The 25092-nt window shown below is 37.0% G+C and overlaps 1 protein-coding gene across 7 annotated transcripts in view; it reads left to right on the forward strand.

Annotated features, from left to right (window-relative positions):
- Nucleotides 1–25092, forward strand: part of KTN1 (kinectin 1) — a 109622-nt gene that overhangs the window by 39430 nt on the left and 45100 nt on the right. For all 7 annotated transcript variants that reach the window (XM_063090671.1, XM_063090670.1, XM_063090672.1 and 4 more), the window contains 7 exons: nucleotides 6394–6510; nucleotides 8129–8269; nucleotides 11134–11240; nucleotides 19025–19157; nucleotides 20521–20608; nucleotides 23579–23745; nucleotides 24089–24157. In XM_063090671.1, coding sequence (XP_062946741.1) covers nucleotides 6394–6510; nucleotides 8129–8269; nucleotides 11134–11240; nucleotides 19025–19157; nucleotides 20521–20608; nucleotides 23579–23745; nucleotides 24089–24157 — 822 coding nt within the window. The remainder of the gene's footprint in view (nucleotides 1–6393; nucleotides 6511–8128; nucleotides 8270–11133; nucleotides 11241–19024; nucleotides 19158–20520; nucleotides 20609–23578; nucleotides 23746–24088; nucleotides 24158–25092) is intronic.

Consider the following 25092-nt stretch of genomic DNA (forward strand, 5'->3'; position numbering starts at 1 on the left):
TAGTCATTAGAAGTGCACCAAACAAGACTTCTGCTAGAGCAATTTAATTATTTTCTGCTCCTATCCTGACTACTCCAAACCACATAGTCACATCTAAAAGTTCTGGAATGCCTTCAGAAGTTATTTCATATGTACATACTTATCAGTGCAGGTATTTAGTTTAGTTAAGCATGTGTTGAGTCATCTGATGCTTTGACAAAGCCAGTAGCTTAAAATGAGAGAGATGATTTATATGATTTAAAAGTCATTTGGCACTTGGCTAAGATATACTATGCTTTGCTCTGACTAGAAATATTGAAGTCAAGGTCTGGTGATTTCTGTATAGCATATATGGACTGTTTCTGTGACAAGATAGTGCCATTTGAAGAGCCTAGGAACCTTGTTGTTGTTTAGTGTGTGTGTTTGTATGTGTGTAATATTATCCTTCTAAAATAAATGATAGTGGCAGAACCACTGCTATGGCAGATTTAAAAAAAAAAAACAAAAAAAAACTTGTAAAATAAAACCCCCAAAACAAACTCACATGGAGTTAACATCTATATTCATATGGGTTGTGCTTACTGTAATATCATGTGTACCATATCATACTGGGAAAGGCGACAAATTTTCAAGGGTTATTTATGTAAGATAAGTTGACATAGTGTCTGGTATTTGATATTAGATACTTGACAACTGTCCTTATTCTATAATCATGACATATCATGCACACTCCCTTCCACCCCAACCACTTACCTGCTTTAAAACCTTGAGTAGTTTAGTTTTTTCTTAAAATGAAAACTGCTGTAGTTCAAGCCATCACCTCTCACCTGATTAACTGCAGTAGTCTCTGTATTGTTTCTGCTTTTCCTCTTAGCCCTCTAATCTGTTTTTCCCACATAACTGCAAGGTGACCTTTAAGAGGTTAATAAGGTTATATTACTTATTGCTTTAAAAACCCTTCAATGTCTTTTTCTTTGCATTTAGAACATAATCCAAATTCCTTAATAGGCCTAAGTCTGCCTCTTTCTACAGCCTCATCTAATGAAGTTTTTCTTGTTCCCTTACAACTTTTCACCCATACTAGGTCTTCTCTTGTTCTTCTGTCGTACCAAACTTTTTTCTTCTAGCTGTCCTATCTCCTCCCTGCCACTCCCCACCCCACTTCAGTTTCTTTCCATGCCTAGTCTCTTCTTCAAGTCTTCACTTGAATATCATTTACTCATATAAGGTTAATCTGAATTAACAGTCTAAATTGTTCTCCCTGCTATGCTATTCTTTCTCGTAACTATCTGCACTTTTTTGTCATAGCATTTATCATAGCATTATAAGTCTGTCCGTACTTCCAAGTATCTATAGACAGTGTGTTTTACAGATCTATGGCATTTTATAATGTAGTATGCTTATTAGACAGTCTCCATGCGTGCCAGTAATGGCCCAAAATAAACAAGGTGTTTGAGGGTAATCAGAGTAAATATGTGATTTTTTTTTTTTTTTTTTTGTCGTTTTTTCGTGACCGGCACTCAGCCAGTGAGTGCACCGGTCATTCCTATATAGGATCCGAACCCGCGGCGGGAGTGTCGCCGCGCTCCCAGCGCAGCACTCTACCGAGTGTGCCACGGGCTCGGCCCAAATATGTGATTTTGAATAGAAAGATTATTCTGTTGTAAGGAACTTTCTTGATATTCTTGGTTGAAGAATTTGTCCCTTTATTATAATTGGGTAAGTACATATCTAAAAAGAATTCTTAGTTATTTGTGGTGATTGGGAAACTCTCCTAGTAGGGAAAACCCTCCAGCTGAAGTTACTATTTTACTACCTAGCTGTTTATAATTATTGCTTTTTAAAATTAAAAATAGTTGCTTTCAGTGTCTCTTTTTTGACTGAGATGTTAGTGGTAGCTTATGAGGGCAAGAGTAGTTATTTTATTGTCTGAGAGTTTTAAACTAAAGACTGGATTGTAAATCAGACTACTCCTGATAATCTATTTTAGGAAGACCTAGGAAGAATTTGGAGACTGTTAAAGATAGTGTTTGAAGTAGAGCAACTGTTTGAACTGTTCACATTTTCCCCCCTTCCTTGAGCGATACGGTTTTGGATTAAAATCTTCTTATTCTTTGTTTCTCATGGGATGGTTTTGTTCTGTACCGAAGGGACTCTGCCCTTGCAGGTTTCCTATATTTGAGAAAGACTACGTAAGTTTAATTTCTCCTCTTTCCTGCCACAGAAACTGAGTCTTGGTCAGACCTTTTAATAGATTTCAGAGTCCTAGATGTAAATTAATTCTCACCCTTAATAAAAACTTCTTTGGAGCAAGGGGGAAGATAAATGCAAGGGAAAGGTATAGGATAGAGAGAGGAGTTAGAGGACTTGCTGACCATTTATAGTGGCTAAAGAAGACTATAGGATGGCTGCTTGTTTTCTCTCTGGTGTAACTGGATAGATTGTGGTGATAATGGTATTTGTGAACACTGTAGAGGAAGAGAGTAGAGGATCACAAAATTTCAGGTTGTTTTAGGCATCCTTCGTAATTTAATTGTATATAATCATTTCACAGTTCAATATATATTTCTGTGGAGTTGATGGAAGGTTGCAATGGGAATGATTTAGGAAAGTGACCCACTATCGCCAGTACGTATGGTGGATGTATATTAGATCAGGGAGGATGTGGAAAGAGATAAAAAAGCTCAAGAATGAACTCTGAGAAGCCAACATTTAAAGGGTAAGGAAAGTCACCACAAAAGATACTGAAGAGGACCAGAAGGAGGAGGAATACTAGGAGATAGTAGAATCATAAAAGCTCAGGGAGCATAGAGAGTTTGGGGGGGTAGGTGGAAAAGATCAACAGTGACATGCTTTAGAGAGGTCAAGGAAGATAAGGATTGAAAAACTGTTGGATATCCTTAGTGAAAGTAGTTTCATTGTAGTACTAGACTGTAAATAAGTGACAAATGAATGGGAAAGGTGACAGTGAGCGTCTCCTATGAATACGCTTTCTTGGGAATGGGGAAAATAGAATAAAACCAAGAGGGGTTGCAGAGTTGGAGGGGAGAATTGAATTGTGTCCCCTCAAAGTTTAATATGTTGGAGGCTTGGTCCCCACTGTGACAGTGTTAAGAATGTGGGAAATCCTATTATGGTAATTGAAAGGTAGAACCTTGAAGAGGTAAATAGATTATGAAGACCCTGCCATAGTGACTGGTTTAATGGTGGTCATGGGCGTGGTTCTGAGGGCTTTAAAAGAAGAGCACATGAGAGGTTTGTCTCTCTCTGTTCCGCCATTTTCTGCCACATGAGACTCCTGGGTCACTATCACCAACCACCAAGGGCTTCACCAGATGTGTTCCCTGGACTTTGGATTTCCCAGCCTCCAAAACTGTAAGCAATAAATTTCATTTACTTATGAATTACCCATTTCTAGGTATTTTGTTATAAGCAACAGAAACGGACTAATACAGTAGGGTAAGATCCTGGGCTCTTAAGAGTCAGTTTGGGCTCTGCCAATTCGAGCTTCATGGCCTTAGATAAGTTACTTAACTTCATTGCCTCAATTTCTCCATCTCTAGAATGGGAATGATTATCAGATTTTGAAGATTGAACAGGGTAATACATTTTTGATGCTTAGAGTTCTTAGCAAATAGTAATTGCTCAAAAATGTTAACTGTTTATGTGATTACTAGTAAATGTTTGATTTGATTATTACTAATTTTTTTAGCATTGACCTTTTTATTTTTTATTTTTATCATTTTGGTGGCTCCCAGTGCAGGGAGCTGAACCCTTGACCTTGGTGTTCTAACACTGCCCTCTAACCACTTGAGCTAATCAGCCAGCCAGTGTTAATGTTTAAATATACTTGCCTCAATTATGATTTTTTAACTTTAAGTTATTAATAATTTTGGCCCCATGCTAAACTATCCTTACACTAAAAATTTTCCTACCTTTTCTTTTCCTTCCTTATCAACATTCATTAATTATAGCATTTCTATTTGTCAGATACAATATTTACCATCTGTTCTGTGACTATAATTTTTATGTTTGTTTTACTCTTAATTCTACAGTTCAATGGTGGGTTCAAAATTCAATACCAGCTCTTCTGCCATAGCTTTTATATTCATCTCTTAGTTGGCTGAAGTTGTTTTTTGTGGGGTTTCTTAATGGAAACTTTATTTCCCAAATTTTGGCAGGTTAAGATGCTTCTTTATTGTCTTTATACTTGAATGATAGTTTGGTGGGGTATAACATTCTGGGTTTCACTTTCTTTTCTTAAAAATTTTTCATGCATTTGTTGTTTTGTTTTACTATTCTCTGCATCCATGTTGCTAGATAAAGGTCTGAGGCCAGCCTGTATTTTGCACTCTCTCTTTATGTATGTTTTTCAAACTACACTCTCAAAGACATTCTTTGGGTGGTCAACCAACTGTTTATTATTTATTGGATTTTTCCAGTATCTACTGTACGAACATCAAGGGATTCAGTTTCTTTGAAGTTCACCAGTAATTTTATTATAATAGGGCTTGACATTGATGCCTATATCAGTTTTCCCTTGGATGCAGTATGCTTTTTCAATCATTAGATTTGAGTCAACTTTTGTTATTAGGATTGTTTTATATAATATCCTTGAAATAACTGAAATAATGGGTATCAATTAAGCACATGTTGGCTCTTCTCTCCCTGTCTTCCTTACCTTTCCTATCTTAGTCCTTTTAATAAAACAACACATAACTAAAGAAAACTTTATTTCTGCTTTTTATTTACGTCTATCCATCTTGGACTCTATGGCCCTTACTGTGTTTTCAGCAGCATGTCTTTTTCTGTTTGCTGCTTCTAATTAGATTCTGTTTCTGGGATGGTGTTACTTTTACTTCTACTTTGAGTTTTGCCAGCTCATGTTTTATCTCATTTTGTAGTCTTACCTTTCTCTGAGCTCTTTCTTGTGAGCTCTGCTCTTTTGTCTTATTTTTTAGAGATAACTGCTATACAAGGATACTTCAAAAAGTTTGTGGAAAAATGGAATTAAAAGGTAATATGAATCTTTATATGAACTTTATGAAGTACGCCTAGATGAGATTATTTAAAATGGCAGTATAATAGTCTGTTTCTGTTGCTTATAACAGAAATATCTGCAACTGGGTAATTTATAAGAAAATGAAATTTATTGCTTACAGTTTTGGAGGCTGGGAAGTCCAAAGTCCAGGGAACACATCTGGTGAGGGCCTTCTTTGGTGGTGACTTCAGTGATGCAGAGTATCACATTGCTGGAAAGGCAGAAGCAAGAGACAGAGAGAGAGACTCTCAGAGCTCTCCTTTTAAAGTGAGCAGAACCATGCCCATGACCACCATTAAACCATCAATGAATCAATCCAGTTACCAGGGCATGATCCTCATGATCTAATTACCTCTTCAGAGCCCCACCTTTCAGTTATCATAATAGGATTTCCCACTCTCAACAGTTACAGTGGAGATTAACGTTCATTGAGTTTGGGGGACTTTCAGTCAATTTTTGTCTGCTTATTTATCGTTTGTATTTTTCTTATTATTTTCCTTTTCTGTGTATCTTGTTGTAGACCCTGTTGTATTTCTTTTTGACTGGTACTCCTCTTCCAGTGAGGGGTATTCTACTTGGTTCATCTTTTTGCTGGACATTGATAATGGTGAAGGGCGAAGGCTGGCTGGTGTTCTTGGGGCTGTGTGTATAAACAAGTTCTTTTCACTTTTGTTTCTTTCCAGATGACAGACTTGGGGCCTTACCACACAGTTTCTCTGTTCACTGTCTCACTGGCTAGTTACTCTCTTTGAGTAAAGTTTGTGTGATTTCTTCTTTATTATTCTGGAGACCTCCTTCCAAGAAAGTATCCTGTCTTCAGTGTTTGCACTGTTCTTCCTGTCAAATAGGGGATTGTTGGTTTTGCCTTTTCAGAATGTGCCTGTTAATTTCAGAGCACTGTGCACCTGCGGCCCCTCTGTAGCTTTGGGTATATTCTGTCAAGGTTGTTGAGCACCTGCCTTTGATCTTCACTGCTTTTGGCAGTCTTTCCTGATATTATGCTTTGAGATTATAGATGATTGTTTCATTGATGATAGTTTGCATTTTGATTTTATATTCTCTCTTTTGATCTTCTAGGGCAAAAAGGGAGGAATTTGCTAACTTGACTGGGTTTAAAACTGGAAGTCCTATAATTTTTTGTAAAAATCTGTTTTTTGATTGATATGTATCCTATTAGTGATTTCAAAATATAATACGTTACAGGAACTTTTCTGAATATTTTACTGACCAGTATTTGGCAGCCATTTTGCTTTAATATGTAATATAGAACTCTGCATTCGCTTAAGAACACTTGATATTAGGTACTTCATTTTCATAATTTCCATTAGCCCGTGTTAACTATTACTAATTCTGTGTTGATTTCTCAATTGTAGTCAAGTAAAGGAGAATTGACTGCACTTGTACATCAACTTCAAGAAAAAGACAAGTTACTTGCTGCTGTGAAGGAAGATGCTGCTGCTACAAAGGATCGGTGTAAGCAGTTAACCCAGGTGAAGACATTCTTATGTTTAAGAGATATACTTCCTGAATCAGAAGCAGTGAAAGATTATAGAAATTGTTAACTATCCCTGATTTAATTATTTGTGTAATAAGTTTATACCCAGAAAAAGTAATTTTCTTTTAGAATTTTAGGAGGGGGGTATCTTACTTTTTCATGATATTATATCCTATAGTTGAATTATGAATTTAAAAGAACAGTACTTATAGATATCCTACTTTCACAATAGCAGAAGTGTTCTGTTTAGAGCATAGGAATTTGTTTTAATTGGATCTGACTTAGGTCTATTTTCTATAGAAGCACAAAACTTGGTGTGATCTTGTTTAAATCCAATTTATGGGATAAATATGAATCTCTTACATACGTAACTTATTTATGGAGTCTTGTGATAAATACTTATAAATTTTAATCAAGTTCTTTGAACCCCAGAAATTTTAGTATGAGCGATTAAAAAAAGAAAGACATTTAAAACATCGTGTAGACTGAGAAAACAGAATTGAAACTATAGAAAAATGTGGTCTCATTTCTCCTGAACTGCTTGTTTCTCCTTTTAGGGATTAAATACAGTAGAGTAAATGAGGTTTATTTACAAGTCATTCACTTAGGTAATTGACATCATGAGAATGAGTGGCCTTGTTTGAATAGAAATTCTTTATGTGACTTTGAAGTAAATAAAAAAGTCAGTGGAAAAACTTGGGTAGATTAAGATTAATTAAAGTTAATGGTAAAATAAGCACGATGCCTTACAATTAGAGACTTTATAGATTTATGTGATTATTTTTAAAATTATATTTAAAAAATTAAACATAGGTTAACTATTTACTTTGTGGTAATTCATTGAGCTGCATACTTAAGATTGTGTATATTTCTTTCTAAGCATATTATACATCAATGTAACAATTTGCAAATACAAATGAACTAACTCTTACAGGCTGCCATAAATTAAGTAAAATCTTAAATTTTGTCAAGCAGTTTCTTAGGGTGAGGATGTGGGCTAACTATACCTCCAAATAACTTTAAAATTTCTTGGATTTCATGTACTTTGATTATTAATATTTGTTCTAGGAGCTCATAATACTTGCAAAACAAAATATAATCATCCTTTTAAGATTTGACTTGGGGAGATGGTAAAACTGCTTTCTGAGTTTTACTTTTCCTTATTCTGAATGAACTTCTGTACTCCTAGAGACATTGTTATCTCTTCCCCTAAGAGAGAGACTTATTTTTTTTTTCCCTTCTAGGCTTTTTTTCTAGGCCTTTTTCTGTACCCTAAAAGAGAACTGGTACCTGAGAATAAGAGAGAATTAACTGTTTGCTTTAAAATATTCTTAGAATATAGGATTTATTCTAAGTTCACAGTCTTTAACTCTTAAATCAGAAAGTCCGTTTGAAATGAGAGTAAACAGAGTGACAAAGTTTATGAAAAGAATTGGTGTGAGGAGCAGGTGAGGTGCAGAAGACTTTTTTTTAACCTTTGATCTTTTATTTTAAGTTATTATTATTTCAGCATTCTTAATCATTTTATTGATGTTAAAAATGTTACTATTGGTAGGGTTATAATAACTTTTTAATAAGTTTTTCTTAATTTATTTTCTGGTTTACTCTTCTAGGAAATGATGACAGAGAAAGAAAGAAGCAACGTAGTTATAGCAAGGATGAAAGATCGGATTGGAACATTAGAAAAGGAACATAATGTATTTCAAAACAAAATGCATGTCAGTTATCAGGAGACTCAACAGATGCAGATGAAGGTATATTCTATTCTTTAAAAACAAGAAGAAATGTGTACATTCACTTCATTAGCAAACTTTTAAGCACCTAGTATGTTCAAGGCCCTGTGCTGGGCCACTGACAAATGGTGGCTAGTTAAATTGACTCCCTGTCTTTAAGTAAACAACTTTTTTAGGTGTGGATGAGTAGGGAGGCTGGAAGCAGGTAAGTAAATACACCACGACAGTAGAGATAAGTATTGGGTACTTTGGAGAAATGGAGGTGGCAGGTGGAAGAGAAGGATTGGTAGAGAAGGTTTGTTAGAAGTGATATCCAGATTGTGTTGAATCTTTTGAAACAATTAGGCATTGTTGAGCAAGAGTGAAGAAATGGGCACTGAATATGAGTTACTTGGTGTGGTGTGATTCTTAGTGTCATCTCTAGAGATGATGGCTCAGTAGGTCTATTTTGGGACCCAGGATTGAGCTTTTTAATGAGTGCACTCTAGGTGTTTCCAGTACAGGTTATCTAGTGTTAACACTTTGTGAGAGATACAGTGAGAGTTGTGGTGTTTGGGAATCAGGGCTGGAATGAAGAATAAAAGATGTAGACAAGTAGATAGGGGCTCGTTATAGAGGGTCTCGCATACTTGAAGACTGGGGAGGCTTTGAAGGAGTTTAAGCAACCCAGATATGTGATTATATTAGTATTTTTAGTTATTACCCTGGCAGCAGTGTGGAGAGTGGAACAAGGGATAGTTGGAAGGCTTTTGCAGGAATTCAAGTCAGAGAGAACAAGGGCCTGAAATCAGATGTTGACAATGAGGGGATGAGTTTGAGTAATACAGAAGAGTTAATGAGAAAGGACTTTATGTTAGAATGTAGGAGACAGGTGATAGTGAAGGATGGCTCTCAAGGTTTTGGCTTAAGTGACCTTCTGTCTCTTTTTGTTAGTTCATACTCTTTCACCTGTTTCCTGTCAACATTTCAAAAGGTTCACTTCTTATTGTCTTTTGTATGTATCATCTATTTTGATGATTGTAGTTACAGCTGGACCATCAGTTCTTTTTTTTTTTTTTTTTTTTTTTTTTGCCTTCTCTCTCTTGTTTTAAGAGATTGAAATATCTTTATTACTAATAAAAGGCTATTGAAAAACATGGCTTGGATCTGCTTGCCAAGTGGGTTTATAATATTCCCCTTAGTCAAACTTACTTTATTTGTGTTTCCTGGCTAATGCTTCAATTTGGAAGGTCTGTCATCACCTCATATTTAACATGTGTCTGAAGTCAAACTCTTGTCTGTTGATCAGGTTATTTTTATTTTCTAATATTTGAGGCATTACTATCCTCATGCTTAAATCTTTTGACTTCTCTCTCCCTTGCCTAGTCTACAATTCGGTCTGAAATCTTAAAGATACTTTATTTCTAGATAGTCTTGCGTTCAATTCTTAGGTATCTTGCTAGTTTATTATTTCATAGTAGGATAATTATAGCCTCTTATTAGGTTTCTTATTTCCATCTTAACCTGTAATTGGTACCAGATTATTTTTTGTTAAAATATTGCTTTGGTCATATCGCTGGTCTGCTAAAAATTTTTAAATTATTCTTCACTGCTAAAAAATTCCTGGTGTTTTCCACTGAAATGCCACCAGTAGCAAAAAAGTGAGTGATACTGTTGACAGATTCTTACTCTGTCCACTGCTTCTAGCTTTTATTTATCCCACTCCTCCATCTATCCATCCCCTAATCATTTGAAATATTCTTTCCCCTATCAGTGAAGTGATTGAAAACTGATTTTCTAGCTTTAGGTGATCTTTTCTTCTTAATTCCTACTGCTCATTTGAAAATTAGTCAAATTGTAGCAACATCTTGTATTGAAGGTGAAAGGAATTTAAGTGATTTCATCATTTTTTTTACTTGATTACTTATAGTGGCCAGGATATAGATTTCATATAAGTTTTCTATAAGAATAGAAACATATGTTAATTTCTCTTAATTGGATTGTGAATGATCAACATTTCTTAATTTCCCTTAAAAGAGTTATTAACATGATTTCACATCCTAAAATAAGGTATGTGCTTATGAGAATATAAGATTCAGTGTTTCTTTATCTTTTTATTCTATAATTCTGAAATTAAAAAATTAGAGGTCAGAAGTTAGAATGGTGGTTGCCATGGGCTGGGGAGAGGAGGGAATGGGGAGTTATTGGTTAATGGATATAAAGTTTGTTTTATAAGATGGAAAGATTTCATGGGGATGAATGGTGGTTATCGTTACAAAACATTATGGATGTATTAAATACCCCTGAACTGTATACTTCAAAATGGTTAAGGTGGTACATTTTATATTATTTGTATTTTACCACCATAAAAAAAGAAGACAAAAAATTACAGGTCAGAATTTTTAAGCAAGTAGACTTTCATGTCATCATCTATTTGCTAATGGCTTAATTTTTAAATTAATACAGTTACAAGTGTATGTAATATGTTTTCAGTTTTTCAACTTTGGATTACTAAAAAACTTTCATTTAAAAGTATTGCTAACATAAAATTGACATATTTTAGGATCAGGACAGGCTTATTACTATATGAGTTTATGGGTAAGAAGTCTTAAATCATTTTTTTGTTCTGAAACATCATCTCTATAGGTGTTTGTTTTGTATTTCAAATATGATAGCAGCTAGCATCTACTTGTATTCTTGAATGCTATGGCTGCTTGTATTTATTTTGCAGTCATCACTAACGAAACGTAATTTTTCTTTTAAATTTGTTTATTTTTATTTGAGAAGAATGACTCAGACTTCATTCTGTTGATGCTTTTTACATTCTCATCATAATAAGGTTTGTTTTAAAAGATAGCTTTGGCAATCTTTGCTTTCTAAATCTTATATGTGTAAAATAATTTCAGTTTCAGCAAGTTCGTGAGCAGATGGAGGCAGAGATAGCTCACTTGAAGCAGGAAAATGGTATACTGAGAGATGCTGTCAGCAACACTACAAACCAACTGGAAAGCAAGTATGTTTTCAAATGCTTTATTTTTAATTGAATAGAAGAGCATTTTCTTGAATCATCAAAATGATGTTTGATAGTAATCGGTTAGACTTTTGTTTCTAAAATGAGTTACTTTTTTAAAAAAAATTTTATTTTGTCGATATACATTGTGGTTGATTATTGTTGCCCCTTACCAAAACCTCCCTCCCTCCTCCCTCTCCTCCCTCCCCCCCAACAATGTCCTTTCTGTTTGCTTGTCGTATCAACTTCAAGTAATTGTGGTTGTTATATCTTCTCCCCCCACCCCCCCCCAGTTTTTTTTTTGTGTGTGTGTGTGAATTTATATATTAATTTTTAGCTCCCACCAATAAGTGAGAACATGTGGTATTTCTCTTTCTGTGCCTGACTTGTTTCACTTAATATAATTCTGTCAAGGTCCATCCATGTTGTTGCAAATGGCAGTATTTCATTCGTTTTTATAGCTGAGTAGTATTCCATTGTGTAGATATACCACATTTTCCATATCCACTCATCCGATGATGGATATTTGGGCTGGTTCCAACTCTTGGCTATTGTAAAGGGTGCTGCGATGAACATTAGGGAACAGGTATACCTTCGACTTGATGATTTCCTTTCTTCTGGGTATATTCCCAGCAGTGGGATAGCTGGGTCGTATGGTAGATCTATCTGCAATTGTTTGAGGAGCCTCCATACCATTTTCCATAGAGGCTGCACCGTTTTGCAGTCCCACCAACAATGTATGAAAGTTCCTTTTTCTCCGCAACCTCGCCAGCATTTATCGTTCAGAGTCTTTTGGATTTTAGCCATCCTAACTGGGGTTAGATGGTATCTCAATGTGGTTTTGATTTGCATTTCCCGGATGCTGAGTGATGTTGAGCCTTTTTTCATATGTCTGTTGGCCATTTGTATATCTTCCTTAGAGAAATGCCTACTTAGCTCTTTTGCCCATTTTTTAATTGGGTTGCTTGTTTTCTTCTTGTAAAGTTGTTTGAGTTCCTTATATATTCTGGATATTAATCCTTTGTCAGATGTATATTTTGCAAATATTTTCTCCCACTCTGTTGGTTGTCTTTTAACTCTGTTAATTGTTTCTTTTGCTGTGCAGAAGCTTTTTAGTTTGATATAATCCCATTTGTTTATTTTTCCTTTGGTTGCCTGTGCTTTAGGGGTCGTATTCATGAAGTCTGTGTCCAGTCCTATTTCCTGAAGTGTTTCTCCTATGTTTTCTTTAAGAAGTTTTATTGTTTCAGGGTGTATATTTAAATCCTTAATCCATGTTGAGTTGATTTTAGTATATGGTGAGAGGTATGGGTCTAGTTTCATTCTCCTGCATATGGATATCCAGTTATCCCAGCACCATTTGCTGAAGAGGCAGTCCCTTCCCCAGTGAATAGGCTTGGTGCCTTTGTCAAAGATCAGATGGCAGTAAGTGTGTGGGTTGATTTCTGGATTCTCTGTGTCTGTTTTTATGCCAGTACCATACTGTTTTGGTTATTATAGCTTTGTAGTATAGCTTAAAGTCGGGTAGTTTTATGCCTCCAGCTTTATTTTTTTTGCTCAGCATTGCTTTGGCTACGCGTGGTCTTTTATTATTCCATATAAATGTCTGGATAGTTCTTTCCATTTCTGAGAAAAATGTCTTTGGAATTTTGATGGGGATTGCATTGAATTTGTATATCACTTTGAGTAGTATGGACATTTTCACTATGTTGATTCTTCCAATCCAAGAGCATGGGATATCTTTCAATCTTCTTGTATCCGCTCTAATTTCTCTCAGCAGTGGTTTGTAGTTCTCATTATAGAGATTTTTCACCTCCTTGGTTAACTCAATTCCTAAGTATTTTATTTTTTTGGTGGCTATTGTAAATGGGCAGGCTTTCTTGATTTCTCGTTCTGCATGTTCACTATGGGAGAAAAGAAATGCTACTGATTTTTGTGTGTTGATTTTGTAGCCTGCTACTGTGCTGAAATCATTTATCAATTCCAGCAGTTTTTTTGTAGAGGTTTTAGGCTGTTCGATATATAGGATCATGTCATCTGCAAACAGGGACAGTTTGACTTCATCTTTTCCAATCTGGATGCCCTTTATTTCCTTCTCTTCTCTGATTGCTCTGGCTAGTACTTCCAACACTATGTTGAATAGGAGTGGTGAGAGTGGGCATCCTTGTCTAGTTCCTGTTCTTAAAGGAAAAGCTTTCAGCTTTTCCCCATTCAGGATGATATTGGCAGTGGGTTTGTCATATATGGCTTTAATTATGTTGAGATACTTTCCCTCTATACCTAACTTATAGAGGATCTTTGTCATGAATGAGTGCTGAACTTTATCAAATGCTTTTTCAGCATCTATAGAGATGATCATATGGTCCTTGTGTTTGAGTTTATTAATACGGTGTATCACATTTATTGATTTGCGTATGTTGAACCAACCTTGCATCCCTGGGATGAATCCCACTTGATCGTGGTGAATAATTTTACGTATGTGTTGCTGTATTCTGTTTGCTAATATTTTAGTGAGGATTTTTGCATCTATATTCATCAAGGATATCGGCCTGTAGTTTTCTTTTTTGGTTATATCTTTACCTGGTTTTGGTATCAGGATGATGTTTGCTTCATAGAATGAGTTTGGGAGATTTGCGTCCGTTTCAATCTTTTGGAATAGTTTGTAAAGAATCGGTGTCAATTCCTCTTTGAATGTTTGGTAAAATTCTGCTGTGAATCCATCTGGTCCTGGGCTTTTCTTTGTTGGGAGCCTTCTGATAACAGCTTCAATCTCCTTTATTGTTATTGGTCTGTTCAAATTTTCTATGTCTTCATGGTTCAGTTTTGGGAGTTTGTGTGTGTCCAGAAATTTATCCATTTCCTCCAGATTTTCAAATTTGTTGGCGTATAGTTGTTTATAGTAGTCTCGAATGATTCCTTGTATTTCAGATGAATCAGTTGTAATATCGCCTTTTTCATTTCTAATTTTTGTTATTTGAGTCTTCTCTCTTCTTTTTTTTGTTAGCCATGCTAATGGTTTGTCAATTTTATTTATCTTTTCAAAAAACCAACTTTTTGATTCATTGATCTTTTGAATTGTTTTTTTGGTTTTCAATTTCATTCAGTTCTGCTCTGATCTTAATGATTTCTTTCCGTCTGCTAACTTTTGGTTTGGATTATTCTTGTTTTTCTAGTTCTTTAAGGTGAAGTGTTAGGTTGTTCACTTGCCATCTTTCCATTTTTCTGAGGTGAGCATTTAATGCAATAAATTTCCCCCTTAATACTGCTTTTGCAGTATCCCACAGGTTTTGGTATGATGTATCATTTTCATTAGTTTCAATAAATTTTTTGATTTCCTGCTTGATTTCTTCTTGGACCCATATGTCATTAAGTAGAATGCTGTTTAATTTCCATGTGTTTGTATAGTTTCCAGAGTTTCGTTTGTTATTAATTTCTAGTTTTAATCCATTGTGGTCTTAGAAAATACATGGCATAATTCCAATTTTTTTGAATTTGTTGAAGCTTGATTTGTGACCTAATATATGATCTATCCTGGAGAATGATCCATGTGCTGATGAGAAGAATGAATATTCTGAGGTTGTTGGGTGGAATGTTCTGTAGATATCTGCCAATTCCAATTGGTCTAGAGTCTTGTTTAGATCTTGTGTTTCTCTACTGATTCTTTGCCTAGATGATCTGTCTAATATTGACAGTGGGGTGTTCAGGTCCCCTGCTATTATGGTATTAGTGTCTATTTCCTTCTTTAGGTCTAATAAAGTTTGTTTTATAAATCTGGCTGCTCCAACATTGGGTGCGTGCATATTTATGATTGTTATGTCTTCTTGATGGATCAGTCCTTTTATCATTAAATAGTGTCCCTCATTGTCTCTTTTTATGGTTTTTAGTTTAAAGTCTATTTTGTCTGATATAAGAATAGCTACTCCAGCTCGTTTTTCTTTTCTGTTTGCATGGTAAATCTTTTTCCATCCTTTCACTCTTAGTCTGTGTGAATCTTTATGGGTGAGTTGGGTCTCTTGTAGGCAGCATATAGTTGGGTCCTCCTTTTTAATCCAGTCAGCCAGTCTGTGTCTTTTGATTGGGGAATTTAAGCCTTTAACATTAAGAGTTGTTATTGAAAGGTGTTGATTTATTCCTAGCATTTTATTGGTTGTTTGGTTGTCTTAGGTGTCTTTTGTTCCTTGCTTTCTGATTTACTGTTTGGTTTCTGTGTTTGTTGGTTCCTTAGGTTGTAGATAGCCTTTCTGTTTGTTTGTTTTCTCTTCATGAATGCCGTTTTTATTATACTGGTGGGTTTTGATTTTTCTTGGGTTTTTATGGCAGTGGTAGTTATTTTTCAGGAACCAAACCCAGTACTCACTTGAGGATTTCTTGTAAGGGTGGTTGTGTGGTAGTGAACTCCTGCAGTTTTTGTTTGTCTGAGAAATATACTATTTGCCCTTCATTTCAGAAGGGGATAGCCTTGCAGGGTAGAGTATTCTTGGCTGGCAATCTTTGTCTTTTAGTATTTTGAATATATCATCCCATTCCTTTCTAGCTTTTAGGGTTTGTGATGAAAAGTCTGATGTTAACCTGATTGGGGCTCCCTTATAGGTGATTTGACGCTTCTCTCTTGCAGCTTTTAAGATTCTCTCTTTGTCTCTGAGTTTTGCCAATTTGACTATAACATGTCTTGGAGAAGGCTGTTTTGCGTTGATTATGTTTGGAGATCGTTGAGCTTCCTGGATCTGAAGATCTGTGATTTTTCCTATACCTGGGAAGTTTTCTGCCACTATTTTGTTGAATATGTTTTCTATGCAGTCTCCGTTTTCCTCCCCTCCTGGAATACCCATGACTCGGACATTTGAGCACTTAAGGTTGTCTGATATCTCTCTCAGATTTTCTTCAATGTCTTTGATTCTTTTTTCTTTTTTTTTGTCTGCTTATGTTATTTCAAACAGCCCATCTTCAAGTTCAGAGGTTCTCTTTTCAACTTCGACAAGCCTGCTGGTTAAACTCTCCGTTGTGTTTTTTATTTCGCTGAATAACTTCTTCAGTTCGGCAAGTTCTGCTACATTTTTTTTCAGGACATTGATTTCCTTGTACATTTCTTCTTTCAGGTCCCGTATACTTTTCCTCGTTTCATCATGATGCCTAGCTGCGTTTTCTTGTATCTCATTCAGTTTCTTTAGAATTATCACTCGAAATTCCTTGTCAGTCATTTCAAGGGCTTCTTGTTCTATGGGATCTAGAGTTTGAGATTTATTAAGTTTTGGTGGTGTACTTTCTTGATTTTTTGTATTTCTGGTATCTTTTTTTTGATGTTTATTCATTGTGGCAGGGGGTTTCACAGTCCACCAGTTTGAGACTATTGACTAAATAAGATGTTCCTGTGGTTGCCAATTTGGTATGGCTACCTCCGTGACTGCTCAGTTGGCCTCTAGTGCCTTGTGTGTCTGGTTGCCTCGGGTCTTGGGCCTCTCCTGGGAGCCATCTCTCTGGTCAGCTTGGACTCTGCTGGGCTGCTGGATCACGGGGCGGTACCGCAGGGTGTGTGGTCTCTGCTGAGCTTCCACTTCCTGTGCAGGACTTCTCCCTGTTCCGTGAGCTCTGGCCCGGGCTGCTGGATCACGCAGTGGTGACCCCACAGGGTGTGTGGTTTCTGTTGAATCTCCGCCTGTCTAGCCGGACGTGTCCCTGCTCTGTGCACACTGGGCTGGGCTGGGACGTGTCTTCTGTAACACTCGTCTATCAGCTGGGCCTTCAGGACCCTGCTCGGCACCGCCTCACCCAGGAAGTCTACCAGGTTTCTGCTAGGCGCAGACGACCGGTCGCTCTGCGTGCCTTTGTAGCACTGTGTAGATCTTTCTCGGGACTTATCACCTTCCTCCTGGTATGGCAGTTATTTGTGTACTTGTCTTATCTCCCACACCAGAGCATGAGCTCCTCGGGGGAGGAACCCGCAGCACACGGTTCACCTTTGAATCCCCCCCGGCACGGACCGACTGTGGTGCTCGCCAGCAGTCAGCTCTCTGGCAGGTTCAAGCAAACTCGGGGACTCTCCGACAACACTATTCCTAATCAGAAATCGGTTAGGCATTTTTCTCAACTGGTGGCCACAGAGATGGTATCTGCCTCCCAGTAACAGGAAGTTTACCAGGGGCTGGAGCCCAGGGTGCGGTGGAGTGACAGTCGGCCCAGCCCGTACTTCCTTGCCCTCCCGATGCTGGCCGGACGCCCCACGCCACCAGCCCCGCCCGCCAGAGAACCGTGGAGGGAGTGGGAGGGGAGGCCTGCCCACAGGCCCTGGGAAGCCCCGCGCCGGGGCAAGCAAGTGAGAAGGCTCAGTGAGGAGCCGAGCCGGGCGAGGAGGACAGGCTTGGCCGAGCCTGGTCAGAGCCGCCACCACCTGAGAAGATGGAGGCAGCCCCTGGGCCGGTGAGTTGCCCAGTTGGGCAGGCGGAAGCCGGTCGTGTGTCCGCCCCCCGAGCCGGGCCGGGCCCGGGAGTCACTCTCGGGGCTGTGCTGGGTCGGGCTGCTCCCTCTCTGCCTCTGCGTAGTCACCGTCCCTTTCCTCGGCTGCTGCCGCCTCGGGCTGCTCAGATGGTCCCGTGGCGCGGCTCGGGCACTCCCAGGAATCTTCTTTTATGCCGGCCCGAAACCTCGAATCTTGAGTAGGGCAGCTGGCCGCCTTCAGCGCAGCACCGGCCTCCGGGATCCTGGCAGCGTCAACAGTGGCCCCGGTGCTGTGTTCCCTGTTTCGAGTCGCTTTTGCAGCTAAGAAACAGTTCTTTTCCTGCTCCATACTTCAGAGCTGTTGCCTGTAAACGAGGCAGCCTCTCCTGCCAAGGGCAAAGTGGTGGTCAGCCCCCACGACCGGCCACCAGCAGCAGTCCTCCCTTAAGAGACGGCAAGAGGAAGGTCCACAAGTTTCCCGGCTGCCTAAGGCCCAGTGGCCGCCTTTTCCACCTCAGCTACTCGGCGCCAGCTGCCGCAGCCACCACCATCCGAATGAGTTACTTTTGAAAAACAATTCTGTTTTGCTGTGGGAAGTACTTCAGCTATATATAAATGATATGTTTTATGTATTCTGTATAACATATAAAATGTATATTTCTATAAATATATTTGTGTACTACATATTATATATTTATATAAATATACTTATGTATAAACTATGATAAATACTAGTGGCACCAGTGGAATAGTCTATAAATATATGAGACTGAATTTGCAAATATTAAACTATCGATCCACTTCTACAGTAGTTCTCAAACTTCATTATTCTGAAGAGTCCCTGGCACACTAGTTATAAAAGCATATTCTCGAGTCCTACCCCTAAAAGATTATGATTCAGTGGCTCTGAGGTGGAGCCCAGGAATCTATACATTCCTTGTTAAGACAGATTCCTTGTGCTAGTGATGTAGTTGGCTCTGGGGCTGTACTTTGAGAAACAGTACCCTGGAGAGACTAGTAATATGCTTACACAGAGTAAATACTGATTTGTTGTTTTAATAGGTTTTCAGAAGACCAGTTTGAAGGTCACACACTGTCTATTTATGTTCATGAGTTTGTGGTCATTCATTTTTCTTGATATTTTATAGTGATTTTAGAGTTTATGTAAATGTCATTAGAGTTGTTTAGGAATTACACTCAACCAAACCTCATTGTTAGCAGCCACTTGTGTTTCTTTTCAGTTGGCTGTAAATGGAATTACTAGCTCAGCAAAACTAATATAAGATGTTTTGTTTATTTATTCCTCATATGTGTTTGTAATAATGGAAGATTCCTAATCTAGTTACTGTTTTCAGGCAGTCTGCAGAACTAAATAAACTACGTCAGGATTATGCTAGGTTGGTGAGTGAGCTGACTGAGAAAACAGGAAAGCTACAGCAAGAGGAAGTCCAAAAGAAGAATGCTGAGCAAGCAGTTACTCAGTTGAAGGTGATATATTCCCACCTTTTTATCATTTCATGAATAATGTAGATATTTAATTTGATGACCTAAATGTGTATATAGGTTTGAGAAATATAGCTTGAAGCTTAATAGGACCTGTAGTCTGTGCTCTGCCTATATGAAAGCATGTGCCCTGATAAAGTAATTGGATATAAGCTTGAATATGAAATTAGCTAGTTATGACAGGTATAAATAGCACAAATTTCATCTCTTATATGGGGTTTAGGGTCTACGTGTGTAAAGCAAAAATCAAAGTGACCATCCATAATTTGGATTTCTCAGTAAGTCCAATAGAACCTATTTTTATTCCAGCTTTGGAATAAATGGTATTTCTTTTGCTTGAGCACAAGAATAACTAAAATGCTCCAGTGGCTTGCACTTAAGCCATAATGTACAAAAAAATCACATATTGTATCTTTAGACTGCCAGAGTGGCAGTTGATACAATGAGATGCTCATACTGTGAAGAGGTGCATGGGGTTGCTCAGGCTGAGGGAGGAGCAGATTGATTTCTCTCATATGTACTCTGGATCAGTAAAGATACCTATAGTCTATTGAGTGAAATGATGAGCAGAATAGTCTATTCCTCCTTTTACTGAGGAGGGGATTTGTTGAAAGTATAGTTCCGTTTGTCCCAGTTAAATGCAACCTCACTGTATTAGACAGATTCCTACCTAGGTCCTTGATACTAGTTCCAGAGGAGTAGGAATTAAAAGGGCTTTGAGACTAATTGAGTGTGAAAAATAGTATGAGTAACTTAGTTTTTCTTGAAATTTTCTTGGGTTCTGTGGGAGGTTGATATAAGTGTCCTTTTATTTAGTATTGATATTTCTGGTGGGTTTACTTTATAGATATGGAAGTCTATTTTCAATGGATATGGATAAATAGATAAATGACATTAAAGATTATAGTCATAATTAGAATATTGTGCTGTAAATATATACACCTCAAATTGAATTTTAGGTACTTAGTGAGATTTAGTAATAAAGATACCCCATTGTCTTTTGGAAGCTTATCAGCTGAAGAAAATTAGTGGAAAACAAGACATACTAAATGGCTCAGATATGTACATAGTAGTAGCTGTCTTGATCTGACAGCACAAATATTGAGTTTCTGAAATAATCTCCAATTTGTAAATCATATGTATTGGAGAATAGGATGGCTATGGCTGTTAAATCAGTGGCTTTCTGACTCTGCATATCTGCCTATCTTATCAAACTGAGAGGAGTAGTTCAGGTAATCGGTTTTGTGGCCCAACAGTGAAGGGAGAGGATGGTTTTATTTCTCTTGTTTTTAAAGTGGAAATCCTGTGTTTGTGATAATTTATCTTTTCTCTCTTTTTAAAAATCAAGGTTCAACTACAGGAAGCTGAGAGAAGGTGGGAAGAAGTTCAGAGCTACATCAGGAAGAGAACAGCAGAACATGAGGCAGCCCAGCAAGGTAAGGGGAAGAGGTAGTCAATGTAAACTTTGTATATGATTTTGGGTAAAATTTCCTCTCCTTTCTTTCTGTGAAGACATTATAATTTGGCATTTTGGTTATAGCTCAATAAAATAACTTTTACACTTTCAGAATATCCTTTTCTCTGACATTTGTTAGGGTTTTAAAATAAACTACCTACTATCTTTGCCTGAAGCCTTAAGTTGCAGGCAAAATTATAGTACATAAGCAGGTAATGGTAGTCTAGCTAGGTGTGTTTCTTCTCTGTAGTTATTGCCTTTGGTTCCTTGATTAACTCTTTATTTTTTTGTTTCTAAGAAAAGACTCATGTTGTGAAGAGAAAAACAGCATGAGCATTACCATTGCAAGTAGTTTATTTAAAATGCCTACTTTACTCTTAATATGATGGATCCACTTGGGACATGTTGGAGCTTGGATTATGTCTATTATTTATGTCTCCCACTCCTCCCTTTCTCCCACGAGAGAGGGGATGAACTAGTAAAACATAGTTCCGAACAACAGGATAGGTCATAAAGAATTTTGGCTCATTAGACCTTTGGTTTCTTTTGATCCCCCCATTCCCTGCTCTTGGAATATCCCTCTGGTTCAATGTCTAAATATACCTAAGATATTTAAAGGCCTATTTCTTTTTATGTAAAGTTTGTATTAATGGTAAGATACATTGTTGTATTTTATTACACATTTTTTTTAAAGGATTGTAACTATAAACTACAGGAAAGGTTTTTAAAATGTTCATGGATGGATTAGTATTCTTTTAATTCTATTTTTTCATGAGCATTTTGAAGTACTCTCATATAAAACTATATGTAAAATATATAACTACGAACAGTAAAACCTTAATCTTACCAGAAGCAGTCTCTTTGAACTTTTACCTTTTGCATTTGGTGTTTTACTTCATATTTTTAAACAAACATAATATTTACATACTGCTGTATCTTGATAGGCATCTGACATTCTATTATAGAAAATAAGAGCTTAACATTCTCACACCATTCCTCCCACCTGTCTCCCTCACTCTCCCGATATGGTTATGCATACTTTTTGATTAAATCATTGTTCATTGTTTACATCATTATGACTGTGTAACTGAACGTTGAGCCGAGATGTATATTAAAATGGCAATTCTTTTCTTGAGCAACTTTTATATTTCCTGGAGCTAATTATTGATTTATTTTTTCACCTGCTTGATCTTGATCTTTTGTTTTATTATTTAAATTTTCGACTGTGGTTAAGATCTTCTCAAGCGCACCCTCCCCCCCTCTGCCACTCAACATATTAGATACTAGAATGTTTTTCCTGGCCATATGCCTCCTGGAGGCTTCAGTCTTCCTGCTCTAGTAGTTTGTTGCTTTTTAGGCTGGCTGCATAGAAAGTCCAGAGACTTGCTTTTGTCCTGACTCTGTTTTCTAGATCCTATGTTGCTGTTATTTTTCTTCATTTAATAAGGCATATATCTTTCAGTAGCTGTGTGAGATTGTGCTGCAAAGTACATTTGTTGAGGTGTTGTTGTGTATCTGAAAATGTCTTCTACCCTCACGTTTGACTGGTAGTTTTACTGGATTTAGAGTTCTAGGTTGGAAATAATTACTGCACACATTTTTGAAGACATTAATTCAGTGTTTTAACTTTTACTGTTAGTGGTAGGAAATAATTTGTTCTGAATTCTAATCCCAGATGTGAAATAATTTGTTCTTCTGAGTTCTAACCCCAGATATGACTATTATATGTTTAATTTTCAGGAGTTCTTTTTTGGGTTGCATTACTAATTAGAGTCTTGTTATAGAAATGACATCTTACCTTTCTTAAAATACATACATACACGTATATATATTTTCTCCTCTTCCCAGCATTCTCTTTCTATCCTTGGAAGTGGTGATGTGTTCCTCCCCACACCCCTGCCCTATTTCGGACTTGTTTATGTTATGGGGCAGGGAGGCGGCTCTCATGATAACCTGGTATCTTCATTTCATTAGCCTTTCTTGGTTTCTGGAACATTTTCCCTTTTTTCTTCTCTGCCAAGTTAGTGATTATTTCTTCATTTGCTTTGTCTTCATTTATTATGTTTTGGAGTTACATATATTTTATGATCGCATCAAAGACAGGTTGTGTTTGTTTCTTATTTTTCTTGTCATTTCGGGGCTATTTCTAAGAACAGAAACAGACAGAAAAGTTATACATCATTTTAAACCAGGACATTTACCAGCCTTCACATAGTAGATTTCTTCAGTATCTTTCTCAGTAACAGAGTACAAGCTATTTCCAGGTAGCAGAGCATAGGGAATTTACAAGAAATTCACAAATAACTTTATTAAAGTATCTTTGGGGAGAAAAAGAGTGCTTTTAAAGAGTAGATTTTAAACATCTGTATACTATTCAATTAACACATTGATGCACTATGTGCCAAGCCTTGGGCAAAAAAAGCAAGTCTCAGGACTTGCTACAGAGCCAGCCTAGAAAGCAACAAAGTACTAGAGCAGGAAGACTGAAGCCTCCAGGAGGGATATGGCCAGGAAAAACTAATTCTAGTGTCGAATATGATGAGTGGCAGGGGGCTGGGGGGGGAGTGGAGAGAGCTGAGGGGAGTTTAACTGTAGTCGAAAATTTAAATAATAAAAGATCAAGCAGGTGAAAAATTAAAGCAATAATTAGCTCCAGGAAATATTCATTTAATATATTTATTATGCAGTATATGCCAAGCCTTGGGCACAGCTCTGGATATAGAGAATAGGCTATCTCTGATCTCGAAAGGCTCACTCTGTAGGACAAGAGATGAATTTGTACAGTGTGGCGGGTGCTATGATAAAGGTAAGCATAGGGTGCTGGGGGAGCATACAGGAGCAGAAGAGATTCAAGGAAGGTTTTCTGTAGGAGATAATGCCTACACTAAAGATAATTAGGAATAACTAGATAAAGGAAGAGACCTTTGTAAAATGCAATGTTGTGTTACAGATTTACAGAGTAAATTTGTGGCCAAAGAAAATGAAGTACAGAGTCTGCATAGTAAGCTTACAGATACCTTGGTATCAAAACAACAGTTGGAGCAAAGACTAATGCAGTTAATGGAGTCGGAGCAAAAAAGAATAAACAAAGAAGAGTCTCTACAAATGCAAGTTCAGGTATCTATTTTTCTTCTTTTTAAAAAAATTAAGTGGGTGGCAATTGGAATATGTGTTTAAAAGAGAGAGCAAGGTCACATATGGTGTGTTTGAAGATTTGCTCACTCACAGTCTTATGTTCCTTGTATTAGATTAGGAACAGCACAATTATATCCTTAATTTCTACCTTATGAATGAACTCAGAATAGAATGCCTAATCATTGTTTAAAATAATGCCTTGTAGAATCTAAGAATATCTTTTAAAGATAAACAGAGGTCCCTGTAACACATCGTGTTCATATACATTGGGATATTTATTAAAATCACCTTTTTTCCCTCTCTCGTTGGTTGCTATTTATGAAAGGATATTTTGGAGCAGAATGAGGCATTGAAAGCTCAAATTCAACAATTCCATTCCCAGATAGCAGCCCAGGTAATGGTACTTTTTTATTGCTTATCATTAGTAATAGCTTCCTAGCCATTTAAACAATCAGCTGAGTGTCTGTTGAGTACCAACTATTGGATTAGTAGTTGGGAGAGACTAGTCAATGAATCAACAAATGATGATCTTGAGTGCTAAATGATAATTATGTACAGTGCTATAGGAAAACACTAAGAAAGAAGTTCAAATCTGACTAATGGGAAAGTGGGGGTAGGGTTGGAGAGCTTTTACTGTACAAGAAAAAAATATTCCCAATCCTGTCACAAAATGGGGGGAATTGGCCAAATCGTGTGTAGAGTAGTGATTTATGTATTAAAGGTGTTCACTAAATATTGACTAGCCATGGAAAACCTCACTAGCCCTTGGTATAGCAATGTGTTGACTATAGCGCTCAGATTATATTTGCAAAAGGGTCAATTTAAAACTTATACTTCAGTTTGGTTAGTGTTAAGTCTTCCAAAATTTTGCAAGTGGTATTGTAAGATCAGTGATTCTTTGGCAATAGTGAAAACTTCCAAGTACTTGTTTCTATAATGCACATATTGTGAACTTCAATTTCAATTCTTCAACTTTAAAATTCTAAAATTTGTTTGTAGCAAAAAATATTAACTTAGAATAGAGGTGTGACTTTTCTGTGTAAAGAGTGGTTTTCTCATTAAAAAACTTGTTTTTAAGGTTCAGACAAGTCCAAAAGCTTTGAGCATGTAAACATTTTTTTCCCGATTGCTTTCTTTGTAGAAACTATAGTCTAAAATTAATTGGAGAAGAATTATTTAATATAGGAAAGGGTGTTGGTGTGGGTGTGTGTGTATGTGTAAGTTATCATCTCAAATTGGATTGAGATCTTTAGTTGTCAGCTGAGAGGTAGCTCTAGAAAATGTGTCAGGAATTAAATACTTAAAGAGTGCAATAAGTACCTTTTAAAT

This window comes from Cynocephalus volans, chromosome 3 (genome assembly GCF_027409185.1).
Source record: "Cynocephalus volans isolate mCynVol1 chromosome 3, mCynVol1.pri, whole genome shotgun sequence".
In the NCBI taxonomy this organism is placed as follows: Eukaryota; Metazoa; Chordata; class Mammalia; order Dermoptera; family Cynocephalidae; genus Cynocephalus; species Cynocephalus volans.